A 20807-nucleotide genomic window follows, 5' to 3' on the forward strand; every position below is an offset into this window, starting at 1 on the left:
AAAGGAGGAAGGGAAGGAGCCCCCCCCGCCCTGTCTGCTGAGACCCCTCTGAGTGTGCCATGTGACCACCTGGGAGAGTCCTACGCAGGTGAGGCCAGGGGTGGGGAGGAAGTTCAGCCACACGTGGGTGCCCCTGCACTGACTCCCGGTGAGCTGGGTGCTGCATGGCCCAGAGCCCTCCGTCAGTAGCCAGCAGAGCCCTCCTCTCCCCCTGGGCCCACCGCCAGTGCGAATGGGGGCTGCCAATGCCAAGAGGAGGCCAGCGGCTATCATTTCAGCTCCCCGAGAGCTTGGAAGCTGGCTGCAGCTGACCACCTCCTCCCGGGGATCAGAGGCCTGCTGTCCTGGACCTGCCCTCTGGCCGGGGTAGGAGGCCATGCGTATGTGTGTGGGGAGGGTGGGGGGGGCGGGGGTGGAATCAGACATGCTTCAATCCTTGCTCTTTAATCAGCAGACAGTCAAAGAACTTCCTGAGCCTCCGTTTGCCAATTTGCTAAGTAAGAAGAACAATACAGTCATCACAGGACTACGGGGAAAATGAAATGAGAGGATTGAGTAGAAAAGGGTCTGGGACATGGTAGGCCCCCCGAAAATTCAAAACCCTCCTCCTCCAGCAACGCTGCCCCAGCTCCAGTTTCTACCCAGACAAGCCTGTCGAACCCTCGCCGAGTCCTGTGACCCTCCCCTGTTAACCGCTCTGTGCAGGACACTTTCTACGATAACCAGGGGGAGGGCTCGTTTTCCACCAAAGAGCTTCTGCTAGGCCCCCCAGAAACGGCATTGACTTTCACGCTGCGAGCTCTTCCTTTGTCCATTAGGCTCCTACTGACTTCTGTCAAATCTTCTGGTTTCAGATCCCACACAAGGCTTCGCACATACGCCAGGCTGCCAGCTGCTCTGCCGTCGGAGCACTGCCCACGCCATCCCCCGTGGAGAGTCCATGTGGCTCGGTCCTGCTCCCTTTCCTGGTCTGTGGTCCTAGAAGCAACTTAGATGAAGACCCAGAAGTCCTCCTTCAGATGGCAGAGAACTCAGAGGCATAGCTAAGGTCACAGCTGTAGGATCAGGATTTGGGATCTCAATTGGCTGGAATAACATTTAAAATTCATAAATTAAAGCCCTAACCAGTTTGGCTCAGTGGATAGAGCGTCGGCCTGCGGACTGAAGGGTCCCAGGTTCGATTCTGGTCAAGGGCATGTACCTTGGTTGTGGGCACATCCCCAGTGGAGGGTGTGCAGGAGGCAGCTGATTGGTGTTTCTGACTATCCCTCTCCCTTCCTCTCTGTAAAAAATCAATAAAATATTTTTTTAAAAAATTCATAAATTAAAACGGTAGCAGGTATACACAGTCCTGTACTTCTGGTTTTAAGAAAGAAAAAAAAAAGAAAGCAAGAGGGAAGGAAGGAAGGAAGGAAGGAAGGAAGGAAGGAAGGAAGGAAGGAAGGGCAGGGAGAGAAGAGAGGAGAGGAGAGGAGAGGAGACCAAAGCAAAACTCAATTGCAGAAATGCCAGCTGGGGACTCTGACTTCATAGCAGTTCCCATGAAGACAAGCAGGGCTGGGGACCTGGGGGTTCAGATCCCAGGTCTGACACTCAAGCTGTGTGGCTGTGGGCAAACCACACGCCTTATCTGGACGGTTCTGTTAACATAAAATGAGACTTGAACTAGAAGGCTTCGAAGGTCCCTTCCAGGTTGATTTATAAGCTTGTAAATATTTATGTCTCATAATTACATACATGAACATGCAGCTGGAGACTGCATTTCTAACAAGCGCCCAGGCAGTGCCGCGGCTGCTGGTCTGAGGACCCCACGGAGCAGCGTGGCTCCAGAGAATGAGAACTCAGCCCCGTTGCTTTCTCCCTATGCTCTGGCCACTGTGTCTGACATGCATTGTTGCATTTAACCCTCATAACAACCTCGGAGGAAATTCCTGTCAAAAGCCTGTTTTTTTAGACGTGGAGATGGAGACAGGATGCGGTATGTGGATGTGGGCATACACTCTTAGGCCTGATGTGAAACCCGGTTCTGCCCACATCCACATACCACATACATGTGTGTAATATAAATTTAGGCCAACATGTGGCTAAGGACAAAAGGAACGAATGAGAGAGCAGAAGGCAAAGGCACCAGCAAGTGCCTGGGTTTGTTTCCTTTGCAATGACGACAACGCATCGACCGCCTGACCCCGCCCCGCCCCTCCGGACCATGTGAAAACATTGACCGAATCTGGCGCCTGATGGCGAAGGTTGGAAATTCTAACACACTTGGAGGTTTCTAAGCGCTCGATCCTTCCCTGTCAGGCAATGATGACTGTAACAAAGTGAAAAGAATTTAGTTCCGATAAATGATAAGAGCAGAGGAGAGATGTTTAATCCTATTAATGAATTTGCTCATTGGCCTTCTGCCCCCAATCATTTCATAGTCAGGCTTTTGCAGTGTCTGATTAAATGGAAACAGATCCAGGGGTCGTTCGAGACGGGGCTGAAAGCATTTTGCTCAAGGCCTGCAGGTGGCTCGGTGGTTCCATATGGCTAATGAGGAGCGTCCGTCTATCCCCGAATGCCTTCTCCCCAACCTCCGCACTCCCCTTTTCGGCTATTCTCCCTCCAGGCTAGGCCAGGAGGCAGGAAGCTGGCATGGTGTGTAATTGCTCAGGCTCTGGGAGCAGCTCAACCAGGCACTGCTCACCTGGCCAAGGCCCTTCCCTTATCAGAGCCTCAGTTTGCTCATCTGCAAAATGGGAACTGGAATAGGGTCTGTCCTTAGGGCGGGGAGGTTAATCAGATAACACAGGAGAAGGGCAGAGCAAGGCTCCTGGCACAGATCACCTTTAGTTGTTATGATTCTTATCGTCATCATCATTGGCAGATGATCCACGTTTCCTGTCTCACCACTGGAAATTTCTGTCATCATCTAGAATTGACAGCACCCCATAGGAGTCCGCGGAGAAAGTGCTCAGGGTTCTGGTGGCCATGGTTGCTCTGGTGGCTCTGGGTCCCAGAGACATGGAATCAGAGGCCACAGCTTGAAGGGACAGGGATTGCCCAGGACTATGAGAGTCACTGTACAGATGGAGTGACAGAGGAGGGAGGGACCACCCTGAGATGCACAGGAGGCAGCAGCAAAGCCGGTATGACCCCAGGCTGCTAAAATCATCTCACCACAGTGCAAATGTGCTCGCTACCTCCCTGAGCCCCAGAAGGGAGACACTGCCACTGTCCCCATTTTACAGAGGAGGAAACCGAGGCTCAGAGAGAGGTCCGGCTAAGTCGCAGAACCGGAGTTTGAACCCAGGTCTCCCACTTTATCACAGTGGCACTAACCATTATGCAGTCCTGGCTCTAGCTCCCTGATTGGAGTGTGGTTCCCATTTCTTCCAGTGCCCCAGGCAGACTTTCCATCCAGCTTGGAGTAACAAGACGTAACCCCAAAACCTGTTCCTGGAGCACAGGAAGCTAGCATACCCCAACTGACCACAGCAACTCCCTGAAGGTGACCCATCCGAAATGCTACGTGGAGGGAGGGGAAGCATGTAAAGATAAGTCAAGTGTCTCTGACGGTTCCCGAATTCTCGGTCTGCCTCTCTCTCCTAAGCACTGCCCCTTCTCTGCCTGATGAATGGGGACATCAGCTCCAGGGCCATTATGCAGAACTTTGCAGTGCCTCTCCCCATGAGCAGACCTGGATTTCTCATCTGCACTGCCGCATTCCCCACTACCCGGAGCCAACAGCAACACACACCCTGGTCCAGCCATCCTCACCTCCACCCCGCCGCCGGCAGCCATCAAGTCTGGACCCAGGATCAGGCCTCACAGACACTCTGAATACAGCTCATTCCCTGACAGCTAGCCAGAGAGATAACTGTGCAAATCCACAATCACAGAATGTGCAAACCTGTAGCAAGAGGAAGCAGCAACAGCTGTGGGGGAACACGGGAGGGAGAGATGGGCTCTGCCTGCAGGAGCCTGGGAGGTGATACTGAATGAGCTCTTGAAGGATGCGCAGGAGTTCGCCAGGTGAATAGGGAGGTAGAGGTGGAGGGAGAGTAGGGAAGCCGGCCTGGATCTTGAGCAGAGATAACATCAGGGAAGCCACTAAGGAGTTGCTTACTGGACATATAAAGGGCTAGACAGAAATACAGGTTCTTGACCTCACCCAGATAAGGTAAAGGTGAGCCTGGACTACAAGGGAGGCCTTTCTGGGTCAGTCCTTACTCTAGCTTTTTGAATGAACCAACAAAAAAGTGAAAGATGATTCTATCTCCCTCTCCCTCTCCTTCCTCTCTGAAATCAATAAAATATATATATTTTTAAAAAGTGAAAGAGATTTTTTCTCACCTTCCCCAAAGACACTACATGCCTACTGGTATCCAAAAAAGTACCAGGATTCTTCTGGACAGAATTTATACTTTTCAGCTCTCTAAGAAGCACTTGTTCTAAGTTTACTACTAATGATTGCTAACAGGGCTTTCTCTACCACTGACTCCTGAGTTTCACGGTGGGCGGGGGGCTTAGATCCAAGATTCGAGTAGCATAACAATCAATGCTCTTCATGCAAAGATAGTCTTTTATTATAGCCTTCCTAGATCTTCATTAAGCATTAATTTATGCACATTCGTTCATTCATGCACTCATTTCCCCAATCAGACATTTTTATTATTTTTTGATTATTTTAAACATATATATTTTTATTGATTTCAAAAAGTAAGGGAGAGGGAGAAATAGAAACATCAATGATGAGAGAGAATCATTGATCAGCTACCTCCTGCACACCCCACTGGGAATCGAGCCCGCAACCCGGGCATGTGCCCTGACCGGGAATGAAACCGTGACCTCCTGGTTCATGCAGACAGCTGGGTGCTATCGTACATTTTATATGACTTGTATTTACTTCCCTTTTCACTCCATCATTCGTTTTCCACTCACTTGTTCACTCACACATTTACGATGCATTTATTGAGCAAAGCCCTCCTAGGTGTACAAAGAGGTCCAGGACTTGGTCCCTTTCCAGGCAGTGGGCTGAAACCTGCACTGAGTTTTAGGCAGTAGCCTCTTCACTTCCATCTCAGTCTCTCCTTCTCCCTTTCTGTGCACCTTGAGCTCCACTGGGTTTCTTCTGGGCCGGAGGGACCAGAACCGTACCAGGCACTGGGTGTGGGCTCTCTATACTGTTGTGACTAGCAGGGGGCTGGGGAGTAGGAACCCTGTTATCAGCATTTCCCTGCTAAATGGCAAACAGATTCAGAACATTTCATGGAAAAGCCAGCAGACTGAATAACAGAATTCTTTCCAGGCAGAGGGCTGGTAAGTGAAATTCCAGTGGGGATGATAACTTTTCCTGCAGGTCCTGCAATTCCAGGAAAGAACAGAGAGCAGCCAGCCGTTCCATTATTTATAATTTCATCCAGAAGAGATTTATTGATACCTACTATGTGCAAGGAGCCAAGCTACAGACAGTGAAGAATGATTCAGACAAGCGCCCCCAAGAAGCTGACATTCTGGGCTGGGCAGGGGGTTAAAACCACTATCCATCACCTCATTCAAAGCATGACCGGAGAGCCATGAGAATGTACACCTTAAAAGATTTAGGGATTTAGATGGAGGAAATCACTTTTCTCTGGGGCTTGGGGGAAGCCTTCCAGAATGTGGAAACAGCTGCGTGAAGGCTTGGGATGCGGGTAGAATTTTAACTATTCGACAAGGAGGTGGGGGGAAGGGTGATACAGAGTTAAAAGGATGGACAACGATGCAGAAACAGACTACACCCAAGGCACGGGTGCCTCTGGAACCAGTATCCCTCTTTTAGACACCAGAAACCTGGCATTTTAAAGATGAGATGACTTGTCCAAGTCCCCTGAGGCCAGGACCCTGTAACCCAGGGCTACGGCTTCTCTGCCTTTCTGCCTCTTGCTGGTCTCCCAGATCGCTCCTGGCTGAACACGCCGCCCCATCAATAAACCCCCAACCCAAGCTCGCCAGGTGCTCACCGATCTAGGAGTCTGGGAACCAGTCCCATATTTGTCTCTCACTTGCCATGTGGGCCCAGCAAAAAGCATTCGATCGCTCATGGACTCAATGGGCATTCTGGAGATCCCAAGCTCAGTGCTGCCCGAAGGTTCTGAGAGCTTTCCCCAGCCGTGGAGGACGATAACCCAGTCACCTCTGCAAGGTGGGATTCGTTGCTTAGAGGCAAATCTCCATGGAGGGGGGCTTGGTCTAGTGATGTGCTCCCTAAATTCTCTTGCCACCCCACCCCCACCCAGCTGCTACATCTGCATCCTCTGGTTACTGCTGACACCCCACCTCTTTCCACGTACCCACCCTGGCCCAGAGCAATGTCCTTGGTAGCTCAACACATGCAAAACTATTGGTGTCAATAATTCTACCTGGGACTGGGGTGCAGAAGCAGAATCCCTCAAAGCAGGGCTTTCACCAACTTTAAATAAACACAAACAAAGACCCCAAACAGAGACAGACAATATACTGGAATGCGTTTATCCAGTGGCATAATTCCTAAACTACTTTGGATTTTTGCTGCCTCCAGGAAGCTCTCCCTGAACACCCAGGGTGGGCAGGTCGTCCCTCTCCCTGCTCTAATCACATAGAGCTCTTGCTCTATTTTAAAAATGTATGTGTGTTACAGAATTATATTTTCAAAGCAGGCAGGGTCCTCACTGAGCAGGCTGTCATGTTTGCAGGGCCAGCCACAGGGCAGAGGTCAGTCGGGGCTGCAGCAACAGGGCCCACACCTGTGGACCTGGGATTTGGGTCCTAGTTACCCAGCCAGGGCAAGAAGAGGGCTCCAGAAGTGAGCTGTTCGGACTCCCAGGGCCACCGACTACGTCCAGGATGGCCTTCCTCTAGGCATTTGGAAGCTCCAAACAGTAGAGCCATCAATTTCATAGCAGCTAAAATCTGCTGACCACTTACTATACAGCAGAGCTCGTGCTAAGCATTTGTCATGCGTTAGCCTTGAAACCCACACAACACACAGCTATTTTAAGATGGTAACTACTACTGTCCCTGTTTTCTAGTCGAGGAAAATAAGGCTTAGTCATACAGCTAGCAAGTGACAGAACCTGGGTTTGAACCCAGCGGGGGGGGGGGGGGGGGGGCGGGGGGACTGACTCCTGAGTTGCAAATCTCCTCCACTCTCTCTGACGACGTCTAATTAGATCTGAGCCTGATGCCTTGGAGATTACACAGCAGCTCTGGTAAGAACACCAGCAAGGAGAGAATCTCCAAATTTGAGAAGGAGATGAAACCTGAGGGAATGTCTCATGTAACTACCTCCTTTTGTAAAGGAGACACCGAGGTGCCAAGGGGGGCTGGGACCGGCCAGGAAATGGTCCCTGAACACGAGCCTCCCAGCCACTTTCCGAGCCTCCATGAACTTTCCCAGGTGCAAGACAGTAACATAAGACTGTGCTCCAGGGCAAGTACATGCCCGGGGGACTGTGGGCGGCGGAGGCCTGGGCAATTCCAGCCAATGCCGTGGGGCTTGGTGCAAGAGGGGCTGACCGCTCAGGCCTCGGGCAGCTTGTCTCGGCGGCCCACCCAACAGCTTATGAGAGTTCAATGGGAATGCGCAGATAGAGCACCCAGCACCGCCAGGCACACGGTAGGAGCTCACCGGCTGCTGGCGCCCCCGTGTTCTTTCTGAGACTCCTGGGAGAGAGAAGCAAAGAGCTTTGACCCCGAGGAATCCTGTAGGGATTCATCTGGGGTGAGACCTGGAGTTTTGTGTGCGAGGAGGGAACGGCAGACAGTATTGTCTGGGCTCTAAATCTTTGCCCAGCCCTGTGCACGGAGCTCCACATCCATCATTCATTTGATCTTGAGATCCTTTCAACAATATCTTCTGAGTCCCTGGTGGCTGCAGAATAAGAGGAGGGCCCCTCCCTCTCTCCCTCCCTCCACTTCCCACACACCCAGTCTCCTGCCCAGAGGTAGCATTCTCACTCAATTTATGGATAAGGAAACTGAGGCTTAGCAAGGTGAAGGGACTTGCCTGAGGTCACAGAGGGAGGGATTCACAACTCAAACTCCACTGGACACCCAACTGACTCCCAAGAGTGCCACAGGCATAGAAAGTATTTTGAAATAAACCCCTGGAATCCTGGTCCCCACAGTCCCCTGGCCTCTGGGACCACATGGTGGTCAGACAGATAAGTGATGGGGGAGGGGATGGGGATCTGGCACTGAACTTTGCCCCTGGTCAAGCAGTATCTGAGAATCTGTGAAAAGCAGCCCTGAATGTCTAGGCCCTGGGCCGAGGCTTGCAGACCTGCCTGCCCTGCCTCCGGCCGCTAAGAGGGCAAGCAGTCCCTTCCCTGCCAGGAGGGTGTGCAACTCAGCTGGACAGATGGGCCCACACCTCTTCCATGTTCCAGGCTGTAGACACCCCTCCAGTTTCATCCGCTAAGATCTTTTCCCAGAGACCTCACTCCTTGGTGTGCAGCCAGCCTGATGCCTCTGGGGGCTGGGTGAGATGCTCGGACCCCTCCACAGGTGACCCAGGGAGACGCAGACAGATGCAGACCTCCCTAATGCATCCATCAGGCCAGACCAACCAAAGTCCTAAGAGCAGACTTTTAGGGTGCCCCTGGGGGTGCACCATTATCCTAATGCAGATCTAATCACTGGCCAGAGTAAGGGGTGAAGGGACTTGCCTGAGGTCACAGAGGGAGGGGCTCACACCAGCACCTGGGCTTCAGTGGCAGCACCTGAAGGCTTCAGTGTGCGGTTCCTTAAAATCCTACCACTCACATAGTATTCCGGCAAGAAACAAAACAAACCCATCATTTTCCTTTTCCTAACTGCATCCAGTCCCTTTATTCTAACAGCCAACTTTCTAACTGCTGGCCAGGAGGCCTGTCCAGTCGCCACCAGTGCAACACATGTCCTCCCCAACTTCCCATGGACCTGCCTGACAGGGTCCTGCTGGTGAGACCAGCTCGGCTCAGTGGGGAAAGGCTGCTATGGAATGGGGGGGGGGAGGGGGGCGGCAGGAGGGACTCCGCATATCATGCTTTCTAACCCTTGCTGGCAGCTCACCTCTCCACCACACCCCGACAGAGCCCCCAGCTCCCAGCGGTTCCCAGAGCAGGGCAGCACTCCCTGAGCCACCAGGACACGGGCCCTGGGAGCTGTCCACCTGGCGCAGCTGGTTCCTTTTGGCTTGCAGAGGTTTTACGGGACGGGCGGGCAGACAGAGCGCCCTCTCCCTAGTGATGGACTCCCAGGTGTGCACCTGCATCAGCCCAAGGAGCATGTGAATGTGTGAGCACCTCGCTGGGTGCCCACAGGCGCACCATCGCCCACCGTCATGGGAACGGGAGGAGCTTCCCAACATTTCCACGCGGACAATTCTGTCCCCCCGCCCGGTGAGCTTGTCCTCTGAGGGATCTCCCCAGGAGGAGGGCCCAGGTGCCCATCACCCAGGGCGCAGGCACCCACCCGCCCTGACTCCCTCCTCTGCGCCTTCCTGGCTTCTCACACCAGTCCTCCCGCCAGCTTCTTTCTCTTTTGGATACAGGGGCATGGACGGGCTCCTCACAGAGAGGGAAGTCCGGACCACGGAGTCAGTTGGCACACCCCACTTCAGCTTCCAGCACCCCCAAACCCAGCCAGGGGGACAAAAGGAAGAAGAAGGTGGCTTACCTTTGGAGGTTCGCCTTTGTTTGGTTTGCAGAGATGAGAAGGTGCCCATGACGGCCCCCATGGCAGCCAAGACTTGAGTTGGGACCCCGGGCTCTGCCCCTCCCCTCCCCTGGAAAGAAATCAGTGTGGATCCTCCACTCCGAATTGGCGGAGAAGGGAAGCACCCGCGGCAGCTGGCTGGCAGCTTGGTATTCAGCGAGCGCGGGGCCAGGCGCTGGGAGTCTTTCCTTTCAGCCCCACACATGCACGGACGCACAGGGCCACTGGCTCCCGGCAGCAAGCCCTCGGACCCGCCCGGCTGCTTCCTTCGCTCCGGGCTGACCACGGTGGAGCCTGCCTGGCACTGGACACGGGGCGGGCGCCCGCCTGCGAGGCTACCCAGCCAGCGCCGCGTGTGGTGCGGGAGCCGCGGTCCGCCCGCCCCTCCTGCCGCACGCTGGGCTCCCCTCCCGGCGCGCGGGCTGGGTCTCTGGGGGCCGCGTACTGATCATGAATGAACAGAGCCGGGACCGCGCCAGAGCCGCGCGCCTGCTGCCTGCTGCCTGCTGCCTGCCCGCTGGAGGCGAGCCTGAGCCGCGCACAGAGCACCCGGTGGGCGGGGAACCCGCCGGGGCGGGGCGGGCCGGCACTGGGGGGCGCTGGGACCCTGCTGCTGCCGGCGCCCCTGCAGGAGAGAGTGCGGACTCCATTCCGGAGGCTGCGCTCCAGACCCCGGCGGGAGGGCACCTGGCTGATGGGTGGGGTTGAGCGGGCAGCAGATTGCTTCGGGGATAATGTGTACGTGTTGCATTATCTCATTCTACTTCAAGGGAAATCTTTTCTAATTCACCGCCTGAATTCGTGGGGTGGGGCAGAAATCGGCCCTACCCTCGGAGGGGACGAAAACACACATCCCACTGGGTTGTCCTAAGGGGAGGGGCCCTCCTGGTCCTCCAAGGCCCAGGCCACCTGCTAATGACAGAATTGAGGGCAGCGAAAGAGCCCCAGCCCCTTGCTTTCTCCTTTTGCTGTTTCTTTCCTCCCTCTCTCCATCCTGTCTTCTTCTCCTCCCACCCTTGGGGCAGGCTGTGAGCTAGTGCTGAATTTGGGAAGCAGTCTGCCTGCTGTGAGTTCTCACCCCAGACCCCACAGACCACAACCTTTATTTCAGCTTCTCATGCAAAAGGACAAAGTTTGGGTGCACCCCGACTGGTCCTCAGCTCCCGGGGGTGCTGAAATGCAAGGCTTGCTCCCTGGAAGCCTGAGGAAGAGGGACCCCTCCCCAGCTGGGAGCTGCCTGGGTTCCCATGATACACCATGTTTTCAGGTCCGGGGTCCAGAACATGTGGCCTCATGAGCACACACAAACGTATGGGCAGGCAGGGGTCCTGCAAGCCCACACAGACATTGCTGTGGTACACACACACACACACACACACACACTGCAGCCACAGGTGCATCCACACAAGACAGACACACAGGCATGAAGGTGCACACATGCTCAGTGCAAAGTGGTATCACATCACCCCCCTCACACAGACCACAGCCACACAGGCATACAGTCGTCCCCCGAGGGCACAGGGCCCCCCAGGAGCTGTTTCCACTCATTCCAGCCCATCAGCCGCCTTTCAGAGACACAGGCGTCCTGCGGCTTGGCCAGGGGCCGGAGTAACTCTTTACCTACCCGGCACGTAATGCCTTCTCAAATCCAAACACGTGTCCTATTTGGCGCAACGGGGAAGGTGCGTTTCATATCACCCACCCTTTCGTTCGCAGTGCCCACTGCTGTGTAACCCACATGGCCCCTTGCCCTGTGGCTTAGGCAGGTCACGCCTAATCATCACCGTAGAGAGAAACGGAGGCTTACCGAGGGGAAGGCATTTACCTGAAGTGACCCAGCAGGATGTGGGATGAGGACTTGCAGTCCAGGGCTCTGCCCCCACCTCCTGTTGGGGACCACGGAGTTGGGGAGAGCTCCTCTGGGCCCCACCAGATTCAAAGCCTCAGCTCTCTTAACTGTCAGGGCTTATCTGTCTAATCCCCGCGGCCTGGAAGCCTGACCCCTGCCTCCCTCCTGTCCTCCCTGCTGGGGAAGAAGGGTGGGGTGGGGTGGGGTGGGGTGGGGTGGGGTGGAAGACACAGGTCCCTTGAGAGGACCATCGGGATGGCCAGGAGTCAAGGAACAGAGAAGGGGTCTTTGTTGGGGAGAGGGTGGAGCAGGCCCTGGTCTTCCCGACCACTGGCTGAGCACCAAGCCTCGGGCCTCTATACTCTCCGTGCCACCTGAAGACCAGGCCAGCACTTGAGTTTCCCAGAGGCTAGAGTGCCACTCTCGCATCTCCTCCCCTCACCACCCTCCGAAGGGGGCACGGACGAACTGCACAGACCAGAAACAGTGAAGGGCCCCGGAGAGGCTGCCTGGCTGCCCCTGAGCAGTGGGAATAAAGCGAAGTCACCCAGGTAAGGTCCCAGGTGCTCACACATAAACCATGGGGCCCTTTTGTGGCCTGGCTTCACCTACCAACCACCCTGCTCCCCGGTGCGCTCCTTGGGGTGCCAGCCACACAGACCTCACTCTCCCCCAATGTGCCCTCCAGGGCTGTGCTCAGGGCCTTTGCACATGCTGTTCTCTCTGCCTTGAAGGCCCCTCACACCTTTTCCCATCTGGCAACTTGCTGCTCATCCTTGAAGATGGATGTACTTCAGATGTCATTTCCTCCAGGAATCCCTCCCTGGCCCCCGAGTCAGTGCCCGCCTTGGGGTTCCTGCAGCACTTGGGGCTCTTCCCCCATCAGAACACTCACTGCCCCTTTCCTTGTCTCTCTCCCTCTGGACTGTGTGATCCTAAAGAGCAGGGACCATTACTGAATTATCTCTACGCTGTCGGCCTAACCCCTGGTTTCTGACAGGATGCAGTCAATTAGCGCTGAATAAATGAATGAATGAATGACTTTTCTTTGCTCAGTGACTCAGTTAGTAAGGAAACACTGGCAATTACCAGATCATCCTTGCCCTTCAAAGGAAGAAGCACATTCTCCCAAGTAAAGATTCATTCATCCAACAAATATTTATTCACTCATATATCAACCACATACCAAATATTTACATGCACAACAGCTCATTTATTCCTGATGACGCCTTGAGTGCTAGGCATTATCTAGATAAATAGACACCCGCAATGCATGATGCAGTGCGACTCACCTAGGAGGTGCTTGTGAAGAATGCACCTGAGGAGGAATACACGCTGCCTGTGAGGGACAAGAGAGAACCAGACAGCAGACCCACCCCCTGTAACAGAGACCAGGGGAGACAGGGCGCCTCCCACAGTCACCCGGCTGCCGGGGCCATTTATCCTGCCCTTCCCAACGTGACGCACTTGCTAAAGCCATCGTGCCAGCCCCATCCAACCTGGGCTTCAATGCCGGTGGCTCCTTCTAATCCGGCAGGTGAGCTGCCTTGGGCCCTGTCCCCTCACCCACTCTGTGATAGACTGGATGTTTGTGCCCCCTCCCCAATTCATATGCGGAAGCCCTAACTCCCAGTGGGGATATATTTGGGGGTGGAGCCTCTGAAAATGTACTGAGGGTTCAATGAGGTTATTGGGTAGGGCCCTGGTCCCACGGATTAGTGTCCTTAACGTTCTCATAAAAACAGATATCAGAGAAGCACATGAATCCCCACATGTGGCCCCAGGAAGGCCTGTGAGCTCACAGGAAGGAGGAGAGGGTGGCCATCTGCAACCCAAGGGCAGAGCCCTCCCCAGACACCAGCCCTGCTGGCTCCTTGATCTGCCTTCCCATCTCCGGAACCGTGAGAAATAACTTTCTGTTGGGGAAGTCACCCAGTCCGTGGCACCCGAGCAGACTGACATATACCCCCCGCACCCACCCATGACCTCAGAATGTCTGGAGGCAATGCCTTCCCTTCCCTCTGCCATGAGCGCCCATACAGGATGCCTTAGGGCACCCCTGGGAGGCTGTTCAGGGAGGAAGGGGTGAGGCGGTCAGAGACCTGCATGGCCCTGCGACAGCCGGCACGTGCTTGTCTGTGTTTGTGTAACACACAGCCGTGTCCACTCCCTCCGACCCTCCCTCCCACATCACAGTTCCCCTGGCATGTTTCTTCCCATCCTCACAGGGAAGGGAAGCTCACTGTGTCCCATCGCACGTGGAGGCAGCAGCGTCGGAGTAGGAGCCTGGATCGGGAAGGGCTAGATCTGGGTTCAAATCCTGATTTTGCCCCTTATTCGCTGTGTGATGTTGGGCCCGACGAGTACACTCTCTGACCCTCCCTTCACCTTCTGTGGATGCCCCACGGTGAGGAGGGTGAGGTGAGGTCTGTAAGGCCCTAAGCAGGTGCCTGGCACATCGCGTGGCCAGTTACGGAGGGGAAACTGCCACCGTCCGTTGCCGTGGGCCAGGCCTCGTGCTGGGCTCCAGTGGAAAAAAAGCGAGGGAGCCGCAGCCTCCCCCTCGCTTCCATCTTTGCTCTACATCTGCTTTATAGGGAGTCTATATTCTCACGGTCCCCATCTGGTATTAAAAGACTCAGATTAGTTAAGGAAGGGAATGTGGTTGGCACCGGATTATGTGCAATTCAGCACTCTGCTCGCTGCTGTCTTGTACCATTTCCCAAATGTTCTGCACGCACACGTCTGGCCTCCTCAAATAGACTGAGCTTTCAGAAAGCGAAGCAAGCACCGTCCCACCACCCCTGCCCCCCCACACTGCGGCTCAGCCTGGCCCAGGGCGTCCTCTGGCCTCCACAAACACTCACACGGAGGCCGCCCGCTCGGGGCAGGGGAGAGGGCGCCCTGGCTGAGCCCTGGGTCCAAGTTCCACTTCTCTTACTAAACGTGAACCTGGGCTGGGGCTGCTTCATCCGTGAGCAACGAGCAGGACCAGGTCCAAGGCTGGTGTGAGCACCGTGGGGGTGGGGGTGGGGGGGTGGGGGATGGGGTCAAGTGAAGGAAAGGGGCTTTGTCTCCTGGGAAGCACGCTGCAAACGGCCTTTATTATTATTTGCTCTGAGGCTCATCTGGTTATTCACTCCTTCATTCAACAAACAGTTATGAAGCACCATCTACCTGCCAGGCGCTATTCGGAATGTATGGACCGTTTAGGAAGCAGGAGAGCAGGAGCCCTGCCATCAGCAATCAATCAATCCCTCTCATCATCCCAAGCTGCCATCGGGCCGGGACAGAAAGAAGGGGAAGCGGGAATTTGGGGGAAGAAGCACAGAGAAGCCAAGTAGGATAACCTTGGCAAAGGACCATGTGACGTCACAGGTGCGTATAGGTCCTCAGAGGGCAGGGATGGGGATACAATTTTCAAGTCAGGGAGAATGGGCTTCAAATGCACAGGGCAGGGGCGGGGGTGTTCATGACCTTGAGCAAGTTATTTGACCTTTAAAAGCCTCAATTTCCACAAGCAGAAAAAATCCCACCAACGTAGGTTGCAGGGAGAGGCTGAAGGTGCTAGTGACGACGAAAGTCCCTGGGACCGTGTCCCCAGCTGGAACACAGACCTGGCTCAGAAAGTGCTAACTGCCACACTCCTCCGTTTCCCCTTCCGGTCTCCTTTGCAAGCACCGCTTCCCCACGGCTGCAGAGGGAGAGGAGACCTTGGACTAGGACAGGGGCGTGGGCAGTGCCTGCCTTGGGCCGCCGCCTCACGCACGAAGCATGCCCTTATCTGTCGAGGCTGATCATGTGCCTTCAGGGATCAGGACTAATGAGGCTGCAGGGGACGCGGGAAGCCAGCACACAGGCTCCGGCTTTCACGTCCCGATGGCCTCACTGTCCAAGGGTTCCCCTTCATGCTCCAGCACTGCAGCAGTCTCCCCCAGGGCTGAGATGAGTTCAGACAGAGGGCAGCCATCCACATGACCCCGGCGCTGGCACTAAGCCCTTCCAAGTTACCCAGAGCCCGGGAGAGGGGCACATTCCAGAGCATCTCAGCTCTCATGACCTGAAGCAATGTTACATGTGTGAGACCCGAGAAGTGACGGTGCCAGCACCAGCCAGGCACAGGCAGGTACTTGGCCACATTGATCGAATGGCTCTCTGGGAATGGATGGGAGAATGGATGGGAGGAGGAAGGGTGGGGAGGTGGGTGGATTCACATATGTTCAAAACCAGCATTTAAGTCCCTGATAAAACCTGAGAACCTTCTCCTCCAAAATAGCCATGCCTACCTGCACACACTCACACTCTGCTTACACCTTTATGGCGGTCACGACTTCCCCCTGAAGCACATCCATGCACACCTGGCTAAGAAACTCTGTCCTAAGGAGGAATGGTCGTAGAAAGGGATTTGAACCCGTCATTTCTTAGCAGGGTGACTTTAACTTCCCTGAGCCTCAGTCTCAACATCTGTAAAATGGGGGCAATGACTGCATCTATTTCTTAGGGCTGGTGTGAGAGTTAAATGAGAAGAAGCATTCAAATGCGTTAGTGTAGTGCCTGGCAGGTTCCCACGGCCAGTGAAAGGTGCGGATCACTATTACCGTCATCATTAACCTTCTGTCACTCCTTCATTAATTTAGTGAGTGCCTCCTGCTTATCACAGCCTGAGTGGGTCTCAGGGTTGAAGCCCACTGGTTCGGGGAACTCATAGTTTAAGGGGCAAAGAGCAAGAAAGCCTGGGAATGACCTCTCTAGCTCTGCCCCTGACTCTGGCCAGGTGGCCAGCCCACTCGAAGTCCTGGGGAGAAACCCAAGTTTGGACTCAGCAAGGTCAGGGCAGGGGTGGGAGGGTAGGTCCGCTCTGAAGGGCAAAAGTCAGGCTAGAGGTAGGTGGAGAAGTCCAGGGTGGAGCCAGGTAGAAAGGGATGAGGCAGGATGGAGAGGAGGGGAGAGTGAGAGGCAGAGCTGGGCTGAGGTGGGGTGGGGGTGGCCCTGGACAATTGCCATAGTGGTCTGGCAGGGTGGACATATGACACTGAAATGGCTGGGGCAACGGGGGTAGAAGCTGTGGTAGAATTTCATGTCTTTTCAGTGTGTGAAAAATATGGACCCATAATTTCCTTGGGTAAATGGCGAGGAGTCAAGCATGTCACTCCCCTCCTTGTTCTCCTTGGAATAGATTACATTTTCATTCACAATGGTGGCCACTGTCTTGGAGTTCTTACCATGTGCCAGTCATGTGCCTGGTCCCACTTAATCATTTCAATACCCCCACAAGGTAGGTACTCTCATGACACCCCCCATCCTATATAATAAAAGGGTAATTTGCAAATTGACTGAACGATGGAACAACCGGAATGCCTGAGGCCCCTTGCCCCAGCTGGCCCCGCCCCCGAGTGGGCCCCATCACCCCAACTGGGGGCAGTGCCAGCTGGCAAACAACCTGCAGCCCCTCGCCCCAGCTGGCCCACCCCCGATGGTCCCCATCAGGCGGGCCCTCTGGACCCCACCAGTGCACGAATTCGTGCACCGGGCCTCTAGTTTTATATAACAAACCATCAAAGTAGAGAGAGGTTAAGTGACCTGCCCAAAGTCACACAGCAAGTTGTGGAGCTGGCCTTGAACTCAGATGCTCTGACTCCAGAGCCTGTACTCCCTGTGTAGCCGGAAGCCCTCCTGCTGCTGTGGCAACGGATTTCTTCTAATCCTGTTTCTCAGGGAAGGTAGCAATTCACTGGGGACTCATAGCTACTGTGTAGCTTATTGGAGAAAGAGAGAGAGAGAGAGAGAGTAAGAGAGAGAGAGAGAGAGTGAGAGAGAGAGAGAGAGAAGGGAGGTATACTGAGTCCTGGCCCTCTGACTGGCAGGTGCTGCCCCACCCATACCCGTAGTGCCCAGGGGCAGCGGCCATGCCCACCAGCCTGTGAGATGCACTCAGGGTCTGTTTTTTCTCCCCGGTTTCTACAGCCTGAAGACCCCAGAGGAAGTGAGCAGGCAGGGAGGAGGGAGCAGGGCACTCTGAGATGATTGGTAATAATGCCAGGGACAGCGCCTGGCCCTGCACGGCCTGCTGAACCTGTCAGCGCTGGCTCCCAGCCTCCCAGCCCTGCTGCTGCAGCAGCTGGAGCCTGAAGAGGGAAGAAACCCAAAGAGGGGAGGGAGGCAGGAAGGAAGGCGGGGAGTGGGGGTGCAATTCGTGGTGGCCATCGCGTTGAGGGTGGGAGAGGGCTGCAGAAATGTGGCAGCTTAAAACTACAAGGCTTCCTGTGGCCACATACCCTGCTCCACACCTGAGACCCGAGGCATTCACCGCCTGGGGCAGGGATGACAGGAACAGTGGGGCCACCTTCTTGGATTCTGACTTATTACAAGGGCCCCGGTGTGAGATCCAGGCCTGGGAGAGCCCGGCTCAGTTAGAGCAGGAGAGGGGCTGGTCCTGGCCCCCTCAGGCGGAGCACTGCTCAGCACTGACACCCAGACTCGCGGAATCTGGGGGCCAAGGAGGCCTAAGGGAGTGGAAAGGGCCCTGGGTCCGCTCCCGGTCCCGCCAGCCTCCTCTGGCAGGACTGTCACACAGCCTATAAGTCTGTGCCTCTTTTCTAGGAGTGGGTTTGGGATCCTGACCTACCTCTCCTGGTCGAGTCTGACAAGGAGGAGAATATTCCCCCTGCTCCCAAGTGGGGTGTAGCCCAGACAGCCCCAGAAAGCCAGCAAACCTCAGGTTTGGGCTGGAGGCCGGCTGTGATCTGCCTGGCCTGGTGGTGCAGAAGGACAGGAACCAGGATGCCCTGGGCTGCCGCCTGGAGAGAGGAGGGGCTGCACCTCCATGCTTCCCAGGCCCCCGGAAGGATGTCCAAGCAACACGGGGTGGGACGGAGCATCCTGAGTGGACGGAGATTTTGGTTCTGCCCCCAAGAAGAAGAGAAACGTGGACTAGAAATTATGTTCAGCAATTTAAGAAATAAGCAAAGTAGCATTTCTGGCAGGCCCGGGGAAGTTGCCCGAAAGTCTTAGCTACTCATAAAGCCATGCTCACTCCCTCGCTGTCAGGCACTGCCCTCTTCTCCATTTCACAATCAGCAAAAGGAGTTTCAGAAAGATGAAGCCATCTGCCCAAGGCCATGGAGCTGGGGTGAGCTGTAGGATCGGGGTTTGAAGCTGCGGTGAGCTGTAGGATCAAGGTTTGAAGCTGTGGTGAGCTGTGGGGTTGGGATTTGAAGCTGGGGTGAGCTGTGGGGTTGGGGTTTGAAGCTGGGGTGAGCTGCCTTCAAAGCCCACGCTATTACCCACCAAGGAAAGAGCAGAGGGAGCGGGGAAGAGGAGAGAAGAAAGTGGGAGGACACAGAGCAGCACCAGGAAGAAGAGTGGGGTGATGGGGAGCCTTCCAGTGTCCCCTCCCAGGATCACTGCCCCAGGTGTGAGGAACGTGGCTCTGAGGGCCTTTGTCTTGGCTTAGAGGCCACCACGGACCCGGGTGGCCCAGCACACAGGTGGAGAGGTGGGGGAAGGGGAATACAGCACCCTTCCTCCCAGCACCCGGGCGCCCCCTTCCTGCGAGGCCGGGCTGTCGCTCCCCTCTGTTTCCCCTGCAGGAACGGAGGCTGCTTCCTGGGCCGCCACAGATGCCTTGGCAGCAGCGGCCCTTCAAGATGATTTCTGTTCTGTCCTCCCTTCTTGCACTGGCTGGCCCCAGCGGGGGGGGGGGGGGGGGGGGGGGGGGGGGCGGGGGAGGTTGGGCGCTCTGGCGGGTGCTGGGAGCTAATTGACAGTCCAGGGCTCACTTTCCCTGGGCTGGCATCTGCATGGTGCATTAATATTGGCGCCCACAGCTCAGGGCTGCTCTGGAGGATGCTCTGAGCATCGAGCCTGGTGTGGTGCGGACTTTATGGGGTCAGGATGCTAAGAGTCAAGGCTCCGGAGGAGGAGGAGGCTGAGGCCGAAGCAGGCTGCAGAAGGACCCACAGTTCCACGCCTGGTTCCCACACTGCCGACCCAGAATCTGCTGCCTACACTGTATGAGCTCGGGTCCCTCCAAAGATCCCGTCAGCAGCCCCCATCCTTCCCCACCCACCCTGTGACCCTGTGACGGAACCAGAGATGCAGAGAGAGGAGAGGGGGGCCTGGTCCTGCCCTCAGGGGGCTCGCCATCCTGTGGGGACAGAGTGGTGTGCAAACCCTTTGAAGAGGGGGGGCAGGCCTATGGCAATGAGCTGCGAGGCCACACTAGCTCAGAAGAGACATCTGATTGACCTGGGGGAGAAGGAGGGTGGGGGAGGGCAGACAGGCAGGGTTTTTCAAGAGGAGGTGCTGGAGCACAGCCTGGAAAGACAGTAGGAGTTTGCCTCCAACACCGCTGTACACAGGAGCCTTTACTGGGAGCCGTCCTCGAACATGCCTGAAGAGCGGCATGTGCTCCACGCTCACCGCAGTCCCAGTGGGCGGAGCAGCAGCACTTCACTAGCCCCACGTATGGACTCCCCAAACCCTGGACAGACATTGGAGAAAGCAGGTCCAGCCACATGGGTGACTTGACTTGATAAATCCTGTGACAGATGATTGATGTGAGCGACCGAGTCATCCGGAAACAACCAGAGGCTCCTAGAGATCTCCAGGATGGAACCTTTCTGGATTCTGCACACAACCGGTCCAGCATTTTACCAGGCCCAGAGCTCGGCTGCTGACATCTCATCAGAATCTGCTAAACTGGAGAACATCTACTCTTAATACTCCAGGAAGCAGGGAAAGGAAGGCCTTGCCCAAGAACCCTTCCTGCAAGCTCCCAGAGCCACACAAAGACGAGTGTCCCAAGAGAAGACCCCCTGAAACATTCTATGGTGGAAACTGATTGGCTAGAGTGGGCGGGGGGGCGGGGGGGGGGGGCGGCTAAGGGGTTGACCTGCAACCCAGGCACTCATTCTGAATGTGCACATAAAGTCAAAACCTCAGAGATTCTGCCCAGAAAACAAGGTCTCTCTTAGAGTTATACCACTCAAGGCTAGAAGGACTTTATATGCCATATAGCTGGACCCCTCGTTTTACAGCTGGCCCAGAGAGGGAAAGAGTAGTCCCCTTCCCCTGCACCCCATCTCCATGGGAGATTTTTAAGGAGGTTGGGCGGGGGGGCGCTGAGAGCTGGGTCAAGGACAGTGTCTATCCAACATTGGATGCCCTAGAGGCCTCTGAACAAAGCAGATGAATACAGAGTGCTTTGAATGCCTGCTCTTTGCAGTTGAGGAGCAAGAACAGAAAGGTTAAGCAG

General features: G+C 55.4%; 1 protein-coding gene across 4 annotated transcripts in view; it reads right to left on the reverse strand.

Moving 5' to 3' along the window:
* KCNIP1 (potassium voltage-gated channel interacting protein 1) overlaps window positions 1-20807 on the reverse strand; it is a 256313-nt gene that overhangs the window by 159696 nt on the left and 75810 nt on the right. For 2 of the 4 annotated variants that reach the window (XM_070414422.1, XM_070414421.1), the window contains exon 1: window positions 9664-9931. The exons of the other annotated variants lie outside the window; for them this stretch is intronic. In XM_070414422.1, the coding sequence (XP_070270523.1) occupies window positions 9664-9907 (244 nt within the window). In that variant the 5' untranslated portion in view covers window positions 9908-9931. Of the gene's footprint in view, window positions 1-9663; window positions 9932-20807 lie in introns of those variants that run through there. 4 annotated transcript variants of the gene reach the window in all.

This window comes from Myotis yumanensis, unplaced genomic scaffold (assembly GCF_028538775.1).
Source record: "Myotis yumanensis isolate MYYU_CA2020_CCGP unplaced genomic scaffold, mMyoYum1.0.hap1 SCAF_5, whole genome shotgun sequence".
Lineage (NCBI taxonomy): Eukaryota > Metazoa > Chordata > Mammalia > Chiroptera > Vespertilionidae > Myotis > Myotis yumanensis.